The sequence below is a fragment of the Delphinus delphis genome, chromosome X (assembly GCF_949987515.2).
Source record: "Delphinus delphis chromosome X, mDelDel1.2, whole genome shotgun sequence".
NCBI lineage: Eukaryota > Metazoa > Chordata > Mammalia > Artiodactyla > Delphinidae > Delphinus > Delphinus delphis.
The window spans coordinates 65,160,864-65,175,757 of NC_082704.1; the positions used below are offsets into that span (position 1 = coordinate 65,160,864).

Genomic DNA, 14,894 nt, shown 5'->3' on the forward strand with positions numbered 1-14,894 from the left:
TTTACAATGGTGTGTTAGTTTCTGCTTTATAACAAAGTGAATCAGTCATACATAAACATATGTTCCCATATGTCTTCCCTCTTGCGTCTCCCTCCCTCCCACCCTCCCTATCCCACCCCTCCAGGCTGTCACAAAGCACCGAGCCAATATCCCTGTGCCATGCGATATCACTTCTTATATGAGTTTTCTGTGCATAACTTTTTTTTAAACATCTTTATTGGAGTATAATTGCTTTACAATGGTATGTTAGTTTCTGCTTTATAACAAAGTGAATCAGCTATACATATATCCCCATGTCCCCTCCCTCTTGCATCTCCCTGCCACCCTCCCTATCCCACCCCTCTAAGTGGACACAAAGCACCAAGCTGATCTCCCTGTGCTGTGCAGCTGCTTCCCACTAGCTATATATTTTACATTTGGTAGTGTATATATCTCCATGCCACTCTCTCACTTCGTCCCAGCTTACCCTTTCCCCTCCCCGTGTCCTCAAGTCCATTCTCTACCTCTGCATCTTTATTCCTGTCCTGCCCCTAGGTTCTTCAGAACCATTTTTTTTTAAGATTCCATATATATGTTTTAGCATATGGTATTTGTTTTTCTCTTTCTGATTTACTTCACTCTGTATGACAGTCTCTAGGTCCATCCACCTCACTACAAATAACTCAATTTCATTTGTTTTATGGCTGAGTAATATTCCATTCCATATGTACCACATCTTCTTTATCCATTCATTTGTCGATGGACACTTAGGTTCCTTCCATGTCCTGGCTATTGTAAATAGAGCTGTGCATATCTTTTGAATTTTGGAATCTTTATCATGAGAGATAACATAGATTCATACCATACTTTTGAGATATATAGAATTCTTTTTAGCGTTTTACTGTGATCATCTTTTTTTGATGTCTCTCTCATCCTTAATATTTTTAAACTTATACGGCTCCTCTTTTAAGCATGTTTTCTGTACTTAAAGGCATCATACCTCCATATTTCTAACCTAGTATCATTAAATCCTGGTAGATATTAGAAAATTGAATTAGCCAGGTAGCATTATGGGTAAGTATGTGCTCTCTGTACTAATGCTGATTCTGTCATCCATCAACTGACTGGAGCTAAACTGGGAAGATTAGACTAGATAGATCTTGGCTAGGCTAACCTGGAAACCTTCTGTGGACCTGTTCGCTACAACAGTCCTATCTCATTGATCCATTTCAGTCCCTAACCGAACCTGTAGATCTATAACAGCTTGCTGGTCAGTTGCCTCCTTTCCAGTATGACAGCTAAGACCTTTGTCAGCTCCATTATCGATGTTGGACCTCACAACTGGCTTATTACTCACCTTGAACATCCTGGCACTGTATTTCTAAGGCTACTCTAACCTGGAATCCAACCACCCCTAATGCTCCTTTTACAACCATCTATTAACTCCTTGACCTCTGTCTTCTCTCTATATGCCAATTCCTGCTCCCTTGCCTGCCACATCTAAATCATTTTCCAAATCTGCTCCCTTGCCTGCCACATCGAAATCATTTTCCAAATCTATGCAGCACACCTCTGCAGTTCTACTCAAATTTAACATCTTCTTTCCATTTTTATTTCCTCCTCCCTAATTCTAATCTTCTTGACTACTCACACCTGAATGTCGCATCTCCTAACCTATTTTCTTAACTCTGATTCTCCCACCCTCACTGGTCCTAATGTTCTAATCATAGCATTCCTCTGCTCAAATCCCTCAGTGTCTTCCTGAGTTAGGATTTGGGTGGCCTCCAGAGTACAGTTCTTTTATTTATTTATTTATTTTTTTGCTGTACATGGGCCCCTCACTGTTGTGGCCTCTCCCGTTGCGGAGCACAGGCTTCAGACGCGCAGGCTCAGCGGCCATGGCTCAAGGGCCCAGCCGCTCCGCGGCATGTGGGATCTTCCTGGACTGGGGCACAAACCCGTGTCCCCTGCATCGGCAGGCGGACTCTCAACCACTGCGCCACCAGGGAAGCCCCAGAGTATAGTTCTTACCTTTTCAATCATATCTTCTTATGTGTACCTGATACAGTAAGTCCCCTACATACGAACCTTCAAGTTGCAAACTTTCAAAGATGCGAACATGTGTTTGCATGTCCATTCATGTAAGTTAGTTCATGTGTCTGGTGTACACTGTTACATGCATGCATCCTCTACAAGTGGTCATGCTTTTGTGTACTTTACAGTACTGTATAGAGTACAGTAGTGCAATATCTATATTTCAGCCCAGGATGTCCGGAAGCAAGCATAAAAGCAGAGGTGATGTAGCTGGTACTGCTAAAAAGTGCCAAGTGATAACAGTGGAAAGAAAAGTGAAAGTAACTGAGAGAGTGGAGCGAGGTGAAAAGATGGTAGACGTCGCTCATTCTTATAACATGAATCATTCAACCATCGGCACGATTCTAAAGAACAAGGACAAGAACATGGAACATGTGAAGTCTGCTGTGCTGATCATGTCAACAATAATGTTGAAACATGGAAAAGTGATGGAGGAGAAGGAGAAACTTCTCAGTATGTGGATGCAGGATCAGCATCAGCATCGAGTCCTGCTCAGCTTAATGCTGATTCGAGAGAAAGCTAAAAGCCTTTATGAAGACTTGAAGAAGAAACACGGAGAAAAATCAGAGGGTGCATATTTTAATGCCAGCCATGGCTGGTTTCATTGGTTCAAAGCTAGAGCCAACATTCACGAAGTAAAAGTGGTGAGGCAGTGACTGCAGCTATGGTAGCTGCCTGGCAGTTTCCTGAAATGCTACTAGAAATTATTGATGAAGGCACGTATTTACCCAAGCATGTTTTTAATATGGATGAGACAGGACTGTCCTGGAAGAGGATGCCAGACCAAAGTTACATCAGTAAGGAGGAAAAGTTGGTGCCAGGCTATAAAGCAGCAAAGGATAGGCTAACTCTGTTATTTGGTGGCAATGCTTCCGGCGATATGAAGCTGAAGCCTCTCTTAGTTTATCATTCAGAGAACACAAGAACCCTTAAAAACATAGCCAAGGGCTCTCTTCCTGTTGTGTGGAAGAGTAACCCCAAAGCCTGGATTACACAGGCCATTTTCCAGGACTGGTTTTTCCACCACTTTATCCTGGAGGTAGAGAAATATTGCTTGGAGAAGGACGTCCCATTCAACATTCTTTTGCTGCTTGACAGTGCTCCCGGCCAACCCCCATTCATGGACGACTTTCATCCCAATGTCAAAGTAGTGCATCTGCCACCGAATACTATGTCGTTCATCCAACCTATGGACCAAGGAGTTATAGTGACTTTCAAGAAATATTATTTATGTCACACTTTTCATTAGGCAGTAAAGGCAAGTGATGAATCAGGATCAACCTTGTGACAATTTTGGAAGTACTATAACATCTACAAGGCCATAAAAAACATTGACTTTGTTTGGCGTGAGGTTACGCCAGTCACCATGAATGGGGTTTGGAAGAACTTTTGCCCGCAATTTGTTCACGATTTTCATGGATTTGAGAAGGTGGATGAGGAGTCCAAAGAGGTCTTCAGCAACTTAGTGACCCTCAGTGAGAAGCTGGAGCTAGATCTGCAAGAGGACTCCTTGCTGTGCAACACAAGGAGCTTACTAATGAAAACCTGATGGAAATGGAGGCCCAGAGAAAGGACTAAGAGAGACGAGAGGAAGAAGAAGTAACTGAAGAACTGAAGAGATTCACGATGCAGGAAATGGCAAGGGGATTTTCTTTATTTGAGGAGGCACTGTTAATTTTTGAGGCACAGGATCCGAACCTAGAATGGTACACTAAGGTTGCAGCAGCCGTTCACAATGCAATCCAGTGCTACCGTGTCATCTATGACGAGAAAAAAGAGCTACTACCTAGATATCACTGGATCGTTTTTTCAAGAGGGTAGATAGAATTGAATCCAGCAAGGAACCAGAACCTGTGCCATCAATGTCAGGCGTGAGTGAAATTGCAGCTTGTCCTCCATCTCCTATTGCTGAGAATCCTTCAGCTCTACCATCTCCCACCTCCTCTCCCTCCTCCAGTCAGTAACTCTTCTTGCGTGTTTACTCGATGCCAGCTTCTGTATGCCAGCTGTTGTACAGTACTACTGTACTTTTCAAAGTACTGCACTGTAAGATTAAAAATGTTTTCTTTACTTTTGTGTTTGTTTATTTTTTATGTATTATTTGTGTGAAAAGTATTATAAACCTATTACAGTACAGTACTATATAGCTGATTGTGTTAGTTGGGTACCTAGGCTAACTTTGTTGGACTTACGAACAAATTGGACTTAACAGACGTGCTCTCGGAACAGAACTCGTTTGAACATAGGGAACTTACTGTATTTTAGCCAACCACTACTGTTCCCCAAATTCTCCGCCATCTTTTCCTACCATTCAACATCATCTTCTAGTCATCTTTTACAGAGTATATACCATGTTCTAAGCACTGTTTGGGCTAAGCCCTGTGGAGGTGAGGGGTGCTTAGTCTTTTGAGGGTATCAGATATAAAGAAGTAATGTTTATATAAGGTGATAAACACAGAGGAGAGCAAAGTTCTTTGGGAACCAGAGAAGGGAAGGGACAAATTTTGTTTGGGGTGGGAAGAGTCAAGGAAAGTGTCAGGGAGACTTTGAGTAGGGAATAGGAGAGGGAGATGAAAGAGAAGCTGGAAGCGGGGGGAAGAAGGGAAGGAATAGAGGAAGGGGAAAGAGTGGGGAGAGGCATTCCAGGCAGAGAGAATATCAAGAGCAAGACTCCTGGAAGCAAAAAATGGTCTAGCATATTAATGAAACAGAGAGAGTTAGAATATTTGGGAGTATAGAGGGGAGGTGAAGAGAATGAAAGGAGAATACAACTTGAGAAGTTGAATATTGATTGAAAAGGGTGTTATATGCAAGGAAAGTTGTCAGGCCTATGATTCTGTAGCAGTTGTTTAGATAGACTGGAGTAGGGAGAGACTCATGGCATCTCATGAAGTTCCTTCAGCCTGGAATGCCTTTCTCTCCTCTATACTTTTCCATCCTCACCTCCTGAAAGACCATCCTTCAAGGTCCATCTCAAATGCTGCTGTATTAGTGAAGGCTTCACTGATTTCCCTCCTCTCTAGAAGTGGAATAATTTCTCTCCATTTTGAACTCCTGTAGAAACTTTTTGCCTCTCTTTCAGTATATTATATATTTATTAGAATTTGTCTATGGCTTGTTTTCCCCCATAGACTCTGAGCACCTTGAGAACATGGATCTAGTCTCAGTCACCTGTCTTTTCTACTACAGTTTCTGGTACACCACCACGACCACAGGTAGTACATAGTCAATTTGTTGAATTGATTTAAACTGGTATTCTAGAGATCAGCACTACTCCAGTCCCAAAGGCTATGTTGTCCCAGGTCCATAGGCAGAAATATGATATACTTTCTTTCCTTATTACTTTTTTCAGCTGGGAAAGGCCAAGGACAGCCCCCAACACAAATGCTCGTGTGGGTCATCTAGACTGGGAGTATAGAGGGGAGGTGAAGAGAAGACCTGAGCCTTAAAGACCTTTGGGCAAGAGCATAGCAGCCTACTGGGACAGGATCTATGAGCCCTCTTCAGGCCCAACTGAGGGGAAAGCCAAGTAGGAGTGGTTGCTTTTCCACTTTAAATGAGCATTTTCTTGCTTCAAAATACCTGTCTCCATGCTAATGTTAGATCAGTGCCATTACACACTGTATGATTTACCATGATCAGCAAAGCAACTTATTGTACATTATTCCAAAAGTGTTAATCAACTTTAGCTCAAAATAGATTTTAATAACCTCACAAAATTTGCTATCTTAAAATGCTGATCAGTTGAGAAGAGCTAAAGCAAGCCCAGAGCTGTTTGTATTGTAGCTATAAAGAATTATAATCCCTCTCATGAATCATTTTTATAAGCAGCCAAGGTATAAATAAATAAAAATGTGGGAAAATACATACCTTTAAGTTGTGTCATTTAGAGCTAAGATTTGAAAAGTCATAGGAAAGAACTGAAGGATTGTCTGCTCAGGATTTAGCCTTCTAATTCTGTAGAAAAAACAAGCCCAAATAATTGATAATCATTAAGTTAATATCTAATATAGTACCTCTGTTAGTATCTAAGTTAGTATCTATGATACTCAGTTTGCCCTTTTGAAAAAAATAAGGGAGTTGCCTGGTGGTCTAGTGATCCCTGGTCAGAGATCCAGCCACACTGTGCAGCCCAGAAAAAGAAAGAAAAAAAAAAAGAACCTAGTAGAACCAACCTTACAAGGTGATTGTTAGTACAAAATGAGATAACTTCTGTAACTCTATCCAGCCCAGCACCTAGTGCTCCCTTCCTCTCCCCTTCCCAACTTATCAAGCTCCCATACCCCTCTCCACCTCTTCTTTATCTTTTGCCAGAGCATATTTCCTCTGTTCTCAACCCTTTAAGATTCCATTTACTGCAGAGCCATAAATCCTGGGTGCTTGGACAGATTTTTCTGAGAGGAAATATATGTTCTTAGGGAAATAACATCCCAGAGTAGAGTTACAGTGGCACTAATATGTCCCATGACACAGTATTCTTGTCATGTCTGACAAGATTGGATAATTCTTGATACTTAAGTGCATTGCTCCTATATATATTTTATGGTACATTAATTTTTGCTAATAATCAATACTTGTCTGAGGCAGCTGTTCTTTATTTCATTACCTGAAAGGGGGTATAAGTATAGATCAGTAACCTGTGGAAACATATCTCTACAGCCTTGTTTTGGCCAGGGTTTGGAAGTGGTAAGAATAGAGAAAGCATTTGTGTTCTAAGAAAAAAACACCTGGTTTCTTGGTCTGGAGACTTGGGTTCCTTTGTTAGATCTGCCATTATGTTATTTTGTGACTTTATTTTATTTTTTGTTTCTCTGTGCCTTGGTCTTCCTGGTGATTAAAAATGGACTTCCTTGTAGTTAGCCTTAGGCATAAGGGGCAAGAAGCCACTAAGTTATTGAAATCTACAAATAATTTGCCCCTTATCAAGTCCTTGGCAAGATACAATTAGTGGAGGGGTTAAAGAAGAGTAAAATGATACCTGAAGTTCTACTGAGTTCCTTTTTTAAAAAAGATACACAGAGTAATCCATGATGACAGTATGATTCCATCTGCCCATAGGGTCCTCTCTGAAGCAGAGGCTCAACCATCTGATCTGTTCATTCGATTCCACCACAAATGAGCCCTCCTTGCCAAAGGATGGTGACTTTGACATTGTTAGCCAAGCATCTCTACCTTTTAGAAATCTCCAGCCCTTCTTTCTGTGTAAATACAACAAGTAAGCATCTCTTTCTCTTTTTCCTGACACCTGTGGTTTTATTGGCTACTCTCAAGTCAGGTCTTATATAAAATGAGAAGAAAGTTGGGCAATTATGATATATAAATATTAGGGGAACCCAAGATCATCTAACTTTTAAAACACTGAGTGATTGCCTAATACAAACTTCTTATTTTACAGATAAGGAAATAGGCCCAGATAGGCTTTAGGGTATAAAGATTGAATCATTTAAAACTGTCTTATTCCCGCAATGCTGGACCTACCTTTTATAGTATTTGCATGTTTTAGAGTAAGTGAATATACAGTTGAGATTTTTGTAATAGCTGCTTGGCCATCAGTAAAGTAGTCTATGCTTTTTAATAAAGGGATGGATCCTTGGCTGAGGAAAAGGTCTAGAGAAAGGGGGTTTGGAATAAATAGAGATTTATAGATGCTGTAGTGGCACATGGTAGAGACCTCCACCTTGAGTGGCTGTGCCTCATATCATTTTGCATATACCTACCCTCCAAGTAGGTGGGCAAGACATGAGGGGCTATAGATATGTGTTCTATACACTAAAAATACCAGATAATGCTGGGACATTTTCAGAAATTCCAGATCTTCTTTGTAGTCACATTTAAAAATCCTGCTGTGGGCTTGGAGAAATATTTGTCAAAACCAGAGCTCAGGTCATGAAAGCCAAGAAATCATGGAAGGAATTCTCTACCTCTTTCATACTTAGCAGTCAAATTTTAAGCACAGAGAAAATATGAATGTGATGTATATGTGTGTATATACGAATTGGCTTGTTTTGTTAAGAGCTTATGATCATCTGAATTAGAGATGAGACAAACAGAAATAAAGCCAATCTCCACATGTACACACCCCTTGTCTCAGGTTAGTCTGGGCTCTACTTTGCGTCCTTCCTAATTGGATGACCATGATTAGGTTAAATGTATTACTATCTGGAAGAAGATGTAAGTTTGCCTGCTTCCTCAGATTTCAGTTTTGAATGGTATGGTAGCCTAGAGGAGACAGAAGGATCTAGAATGTGTGAATGAAGTGTGAGTTTCCAAATTGACTTATATAGTAGGTATAAAATATGAAACAAAAACAATAGTGGCTATGAAACCAGTCTGGAAATAGGTAAATTCCAGTGAACATTTTAAAACCTCTCTAGCTGAAATGAGCTTAAAACAGAGAAGAAAATTTGATGACTGATATTATGTATTTGAAATGTGCAGGTTGGACAGCATTTGGACTTGGAATGAAACAATAAGAGGTTCCATTCATGGATAACCAACAAGATAAGGCTGTTGTTGCCTCAGCCAATGGAGAAAACACTATGATTAATGGGGTCAAGGAAAATGGTAAGGGAATTTAATTGTGGTATGTAATATCTCTCCCAGTAGTCCTTTGTTAGTACTATAGATTTTCAGTATCCACAGAGCTGGGGCAAGTTAAGTCTAGGATGCCTCTGAGATAGGAGTTAATCCTAAACTTTATTCCACCAGATCTCTAACTGGACTAGAAGGGTCTCTAAGAGGTATCAAATCCAACCCCTTTGCTCTCCCAAATCATCTCTATCAAATGGATACTTAAGTTCCTCTAAATTCCTGGTGAATTAGAAATATGCTCTGATGTGAAGTTTGTAATGTTTAGACTCAGTAGGAGCTTCCAAAACATAGGTGAGGTCTGAAGGATAGGACTATGCCTCATAGTTCAAAACCATGAATATATCCCATCTCAGCATTTTCCCACCCTGAAAGATTTGACTTTCCAGTTGATCAAGCAATCCAATTTTTTCCTCATTTCTGAGGAGAGTGCCATGTGTGTCTGAAGAAAAAGCTGAACCTAAAAAATATTATTTTTCACTCGCATGAATGTTCAATATAAAATCAAGGTTGTTCTTTAACTCTGTAGTTTCTACTTCTAAAGTTAGAGAAGCTGAAGCTTAGATTTTATATCATAAGATCAAGTACCAGAAACTGATCAAGGGAAAGAGAGTAAATGAGTCTGGTCTAATACCTTTAACTTTATTTCTGTCATTTTTCCCCTTTTCTCTAGATTCAGAGGACCAGGATGTGGCAATGAAGTCATTTGCAGCTCTAGATGCTGCTACACCAATCCAGCCTATACTGGTGGCTCAAAAAGAGAACCTGATGTATCCCAGAGGTCTCCTGCCTCTGCCCTCTAAGAAGCCCTGTATGCAGAGCCCTCCCTCTCCTTTGGGCCTGATTGAAGCACCTGAGCATGCTGCTAATAGTGCTTCTGTGAATGCCATCTCCCTTACATCTGGTGTTTCAAAAGGCCTGAACACATGGTCACTGCCCAATGAGTGTGAGAAAGCTCCATTTGCCATAATGGAGCCTGCAGGCATGTCAGCTCTGAATGGGGAGTGCCTCATGCAGCCAAGCCGGACTTGCTTGGGCTGCTTCATGGAATCCAAGGATGCAGTAGATCCTGAGCCAGGGATCAGTCTAAAAGTCAGTGATCTAAATAGGGATTATGAAACTTGTGCAGTCTCTGATATAGGGATTCAGTGTATTAATGCTGGAGAAAACATGAAATATGGAGAGCAGCTGCTCTCAGACCAGCTCCTAGGCTTCCCACTGCACAAATCAAGGGCAGGAGATAGACGAGAAGCCGAGAAACCTGACATTGACTTGGAGGACCCAGCTCAGAAAAGTTATTATGAGGCATTACTATTAGATAAGTGCAATACGGAAGAGGCTTTGCTGGCAAATTCCAATCAGGATTGGGGTTACTTTGAGACTTTTATTAGTGAGAGTAAGATTGAACTTCTTGACCTCTGTTCCAAGAATGAGCTGTCTGTCAACCTGTTCTCTGAAGAAGATGTGGATAACTACATGTTCGATGATGATGAGTCAACACTGGGCAGTGATGTCTGCTCCCTGAAAATTCGATATGAATCCTTCCAGGACAACGTTCGAGACAAAACCACCCTTTTGATGCAGGAGGATGCCCAATTCAACTTTTTTCCCAGTGTCTTCACTACCTGCCCCAAGCGGGAGTCTAAGAGTGGGGCCCTGAAGCAGAGCAGTGATCTTTCCCAATTCAAGGTCCCTGATGTGAGCATTATCTGGGGGGAGGAAGATAAAATCTTGGACAAGAAGAAAGGCAAAGAAGAAGGCCAGGAAGACAAAGGTGTAGGGAAAAAAGAGGCAAAGGATAATGGAGAAAAATCTGCCTTAAATAAACCATGCAGTGGACCTGAAGTAGGGCAATTTAAGAATCCAAAGCAAGGCCATCTTGCCAATTCCTTGGAGGCATCAGGGAATTTTAGTGATGACAGTTCCTTCATTGAGGTCTCTTATGATGCCATGGGGGAGATCAAGGACTGTAGCCGCTATATGGCTCGGGACACTAATTCTGGCAGCTCCTCCTCCCAGCAGAATTATGGGCTGCGAGCCAAGAGAAAAGTCAGGTATAGTGAAGATTATCTATATGATGTTGACTCACTAGAGGGTGAAAAAGTAAATGAGAGGAGGGAATGGCTACCAGGTGGTTGTAAAGAGGAAGATGATGATGAATGGTGTCCCAAAAAGAGAAGAAAAGTAACTCGTAAGGAGCCCCCTGTTATTATCAAATATATCATCATCAATCGTTTTAAAGGTGAGAAGAACATGCTGGTGAAGTTGGGTAGGGTGGATGCCAGTGAGACAACAGTGAATTTGAGTGAGATGCAGCTCAACAAATATTCCAAGCTGGCCCCCTTGAAGGGCTTCTGGCAAAAGAAGAAAAAGCAGAGAAACAGCAATTCAGACTCCAACAAAACACCCTTATGCCAAAAGCAAAGCTTTGAACCAGGTAGCTTTGAGGTGTCATTCCTGCCACCTGCTCGCAAACGAAAATCTAAACTTGGCAACAGGCACAGGATTCAAAGAATCCCATCCATGGAAACTTCAGCAAGTGGTAAGCAGGTTTCATTCTGCAATGATGAGAGGCAAGCTAGTAGTCGTAAAGAAGATGGAGGCCTGAAAGGTACACTGAAGTCAGCACCTCTGGCTGCCCCCAGCTGTGCAAATGGATCACATTTAAATGACATCACAGGCCCTGACTCAGTGAAAGTCAAAGCCCAAGATGCACAATTTAAGGGGCCAGAGAGGAAAGTGCTCAACAAAATCAAATTTAAAAGTGAAGCCAGGTTAAAATCCAAGAAAATCAAAGCTGGGCAAGAAAGCAAGCCAGTTGTTCAAATGACCCCTCTTTTGGGAGACCAATCTTCCAAGGCTAATTCAAAGAATGAAGCTATTCCTGGGACCTCAAACGGTTCACATCTATCTGAATTTCATGAGACAAAGGTTGCTAAGAATTCTACTTTCCTACCAACCACTTGCTCTTCTGAAATGCCTCTATCATCTGCTCATGTTGCCAACAATATACCTGTTATCCCTGGAGGGTATTTGCAGACATTGTTAGATGCTTCTGACTTGTCAAATAATACTGGCATTTCATACTTCACTCAGCATTCTCCAGAGCAAAATGAAGTCAGCCTCACTCAAACAGAAAAATCATTTGTACCTCTCCAGCCTGCCCAGGACTGTGTGCTTTCCTCGCCTTCTGAGTCTGAGCTGCTTCAATCATCCCAAAACTTCAAAATGGAATCAAGCAACTATGGAAATGTGTGGCCCAACAAACCTACTTCTGGCTCCCAGGAATTCATGGCTGCAGTCTCAAGGGAGATAGCTCCAAACCAATCATGTGAATTTGGAGTCTCCCAAGTAGTTTCCATGGAAAATAACCTCACAGCTACAACATACAATCCGATCTGCCTCAGCAGCAGTGGCAGTAGTTGCAACAAGGTCCTGTATGCGTCTGTGCAAGACACCCAGCTCTCATCTGATGACTCTTATCAATTATGTCACTTTAATAATGGAGAGACCTGCTTTCCTTTCCAGCAGGGTCCAGTGAATATGGATGATGGGCGGCTCTTTAGCTTTGATTCCATGGCCCCACTCTCTGTCAACTCAAGCAATTATTGCTCCTTAAGCTTGAAGTCTTGTGAAAAGGATGGTGATGATGATATCACTGATGACTTCCTGGCCCACTGCAGCCCCAAGCTGGTGATCCAGCAGAGCATTGATGAAATAGCACCACTAAAGGAGTCCACTGACCTCCTGGATATCTCCAACTTCACTCCTGACAAATTCCGCCACTCTTCCCTCTCAGAGATGTCCCCACCTGACACCCCCAGTCTTTCCCCTCAGATTACCAGATGTGAGAGTATCAAGACACTAGGAACACTAAAGGTGTTCCAAGAGGGTGTCCCAGGAATACTGGGCAATATGGAAAAAATCAAATGGGACTGCAGTACCCTTTCACGGCAGGTCCAAGCGGATGATGGATTTACTTTAAATAACCATCAGTTTCAGTTCCATATGTTCAATGATGAGGATTCTGTCAGCCTGCTCCAAAAAGCCCCTTGCTTATCAGCGTTTAATGATCCATCTGGTCAAATGAGTACCAACAACAAGGTGTCAAAATCAAGAAAGAAAAGTTCACCCAACAAGAGTGGGGCTACGAACCAAAGCTCTTCTCAGAAAAACAACAGGAAAAAAAACCCCAAAGCCAACAACAAAGGGATTGAAAAACCACCTGGCAAAACCTCCCGCCAGGTCCCTAAGTCAACAAAGAAAGGGAAATTCATGGCTGCAGTCAATGGAGAGAAAATGCAAATTGGCATCGGTCGTGGAGGAGGCCAAGTCAACAGCATATCCTCCACAGGGAAGACTTTGGCTGAATGTATCCAGCATAGTGGCCCTGTGGCCTCTATGAAGATGCCAAGTCAGAAGGGACTTTCTGGAGATTGGTCTTTGGGGAAGGAGAGCAGCCCAGGCTGGAGTGACATGAGCATGGGCACCAACACCAACAACCTTCTGGATGATGATCAACGGGAATTTCAGGAGCCTTCTTATATCTTGTCCAACATTGCCTCTGGTATGGCAGATGTGCAGAGATTCATGATGGCCTCCATAGAGCCCCTTTGCGAACCCATGGAGCACCATGGAGACCCCAATATATTCTACTCCCCTGAGTCCAATAGTCTAAAATTAAAAACCCTCAAAATATTGGCTGGGACACCACAGGAATCTAAGAAAAAGGCCAACAGTGGCTCTCCAGGAGCCACTAAGAATCACAGGTCCATCAAGGGTGTGAGTAAAAGCAATGGGAAAGCAGCGATAGGTGATCCTGGTCGTGCAAGCATGTCTGGTTATAACGAGGACTCTCGCTCTGCCTTCTTTGATAAAAAGTATAATAACCTGAGCACTTTAGGCAATAATGGACCGACACACAAAAAGTTATATCGTCACAAAACCAGCTCCAAGGCCCTGAGAGATGAGAAGTGTAAGGGAAAGCGTATGGAGCGAGAACAGGTCCACAAGGATGAGGCTGGGACAGCTTCTTTTGAAAAACTGAGGTAATACTGCATCAAAATGGCTGAGATGATGCACCCTTAGCTTTCCTACTCTGCTAAGCCCGCAGTCCCTCATTTTTTTCCCTCTTGAAAGCAGTTTGCATGAAAGAAACTGTCCCATTCCCTTCTTTTTCAAATTAAAACGAAAAGAAAAAAAGTGCATGAAAATCCCTATACCTCTAAGCCACACAAAAGATTGGGCAATTTTGTAGTGGCTTGACTAGGGATAAATTCTGACAAGGCTACTTTTTCTGCTAGTCAGCATTAGTTTTTACTTACTGAGAAAATACAACTAAAATATGCTCTTGAATGACTTGGGGAAGGGAAGGACTTTGCAGTGAGAAAATTTTTGAATAACAGAATTTAAAAGTTATATAGACAAAAATGCCAAGATCATTTAAGCAAAAAGAGCATAATTTGGAAAACAAAATCTCATCATTTGGCAATTAGGAGTGCTTTCTAGTGGCCCCTGCTATTTGTATCTTTTTCTGCATCGTACGGCATCTAGTATGATGTAAACAAATTTAGATTGTATGATCCCTTTGTGGGACATACACTAAAGCTAACTAAGATGGCATAAATTGTTTGGTTTTTCTGCAGGGATTCCGACTACAATCTCCTAAAAGCAGAAACAGCATTTTGGGTTTTACCTGTGTTTGAAGAAGAGACTCCCATTTTCCAGAAAGACATTTGATGTTTGTGTTTTATTTCTTTCAAAATATGCCTTGTGGTATGTATGTTGACATGTAAGTGCTTAAAGAAAAGAATTTTAAAGTGTGGGAATAAGTCTTTGGAAGCAAACTTTAATCTGATGTTCTATGTAAAAGACTTTAGAAGTCATACAGTTGTACAAAGTAGTTTATGCACTGTTTACCCAAGGGGAAAGGAAGTAAAACATTGTGCCAAACTACAAAAAAGTGACTGTATTGTATATATTTTTACTTCTATATCAACATTTGGTTGTGAGTATTTGGGGAGCTTGTCCCTGTTAATTTACTAGAAACATTCCAGTGATTCTTGCTATTAACCACCCCCACTTATGTGGATAGCACCTGTAGATCACAGTGGAAAAATATGTTGTGTTACACAATTTACCAAAACTTAAAGGATACTGTTTGAAATGTGCCAAATTTCCTTACCTCATCTCACAGATTCACCCCACATTTTAAAGCTCATTAATTAAGTTTT

At 41.5% G+C, this 14,894-nt stretch overlaps 2 protein-coding genes across 2 annotated transcripts in view; both read left to right on the forward strand.

Moving 5' to 3' along the window:
• Positions 1 to 14,586, forward strand: part of NEXMIF (neurite extension and migration factor) — a 143,505-nt gene extending 128,919 nt beyond the window's left edge. Inside the window, exons 2-4 of the mRNA XM_060002151.1 lie at positions 8,512 to 8,637; positions 9,335 to 13,709; positions 14,307 to 14,586. Coding sequence (XP_059858134.1) covers positions 8,559 to 8,637; positions 9,335 to 13,709; positions 14,307 to 14,400 — 4,548 coding nt within the window. The 5' untranslated portion in view covers positions 8,512 to 8,558 and the 3' untranslated portion in view covers positions 14,401 to 14,586. The remainder of the gene's footprint in view (positions 1 to 8,511; positions 8,638 to 9,334; positions 13,710 to 14,306) is intronic.
• On the forward strand, positions 2,247 to 2,729 carry LOC138413960 (putative CENPB DNA-binding domain-containing protein 1). The gene has a single exon (XM_069540341.1). The coding sequence runs from the start codon at positions 2,247 to 2,249 to the stop codon at positions 2,727 to 2,729; it is 483 nt and encodes a 160-aa protein (XP_069396442.1).
• Positions 14,587 to 14,894: the final 308 nt, after the last annotated feature.

Excerpts from the sequence above, each read along its gene's own strand:
- LOC138413960 (XM_069540341.1), top strand. The coding sequence starts at position 2,247 with ATGTCCGGAAGCAAGCATAAAAGCAGAGGTGATGTAGCTGGTACTGCT.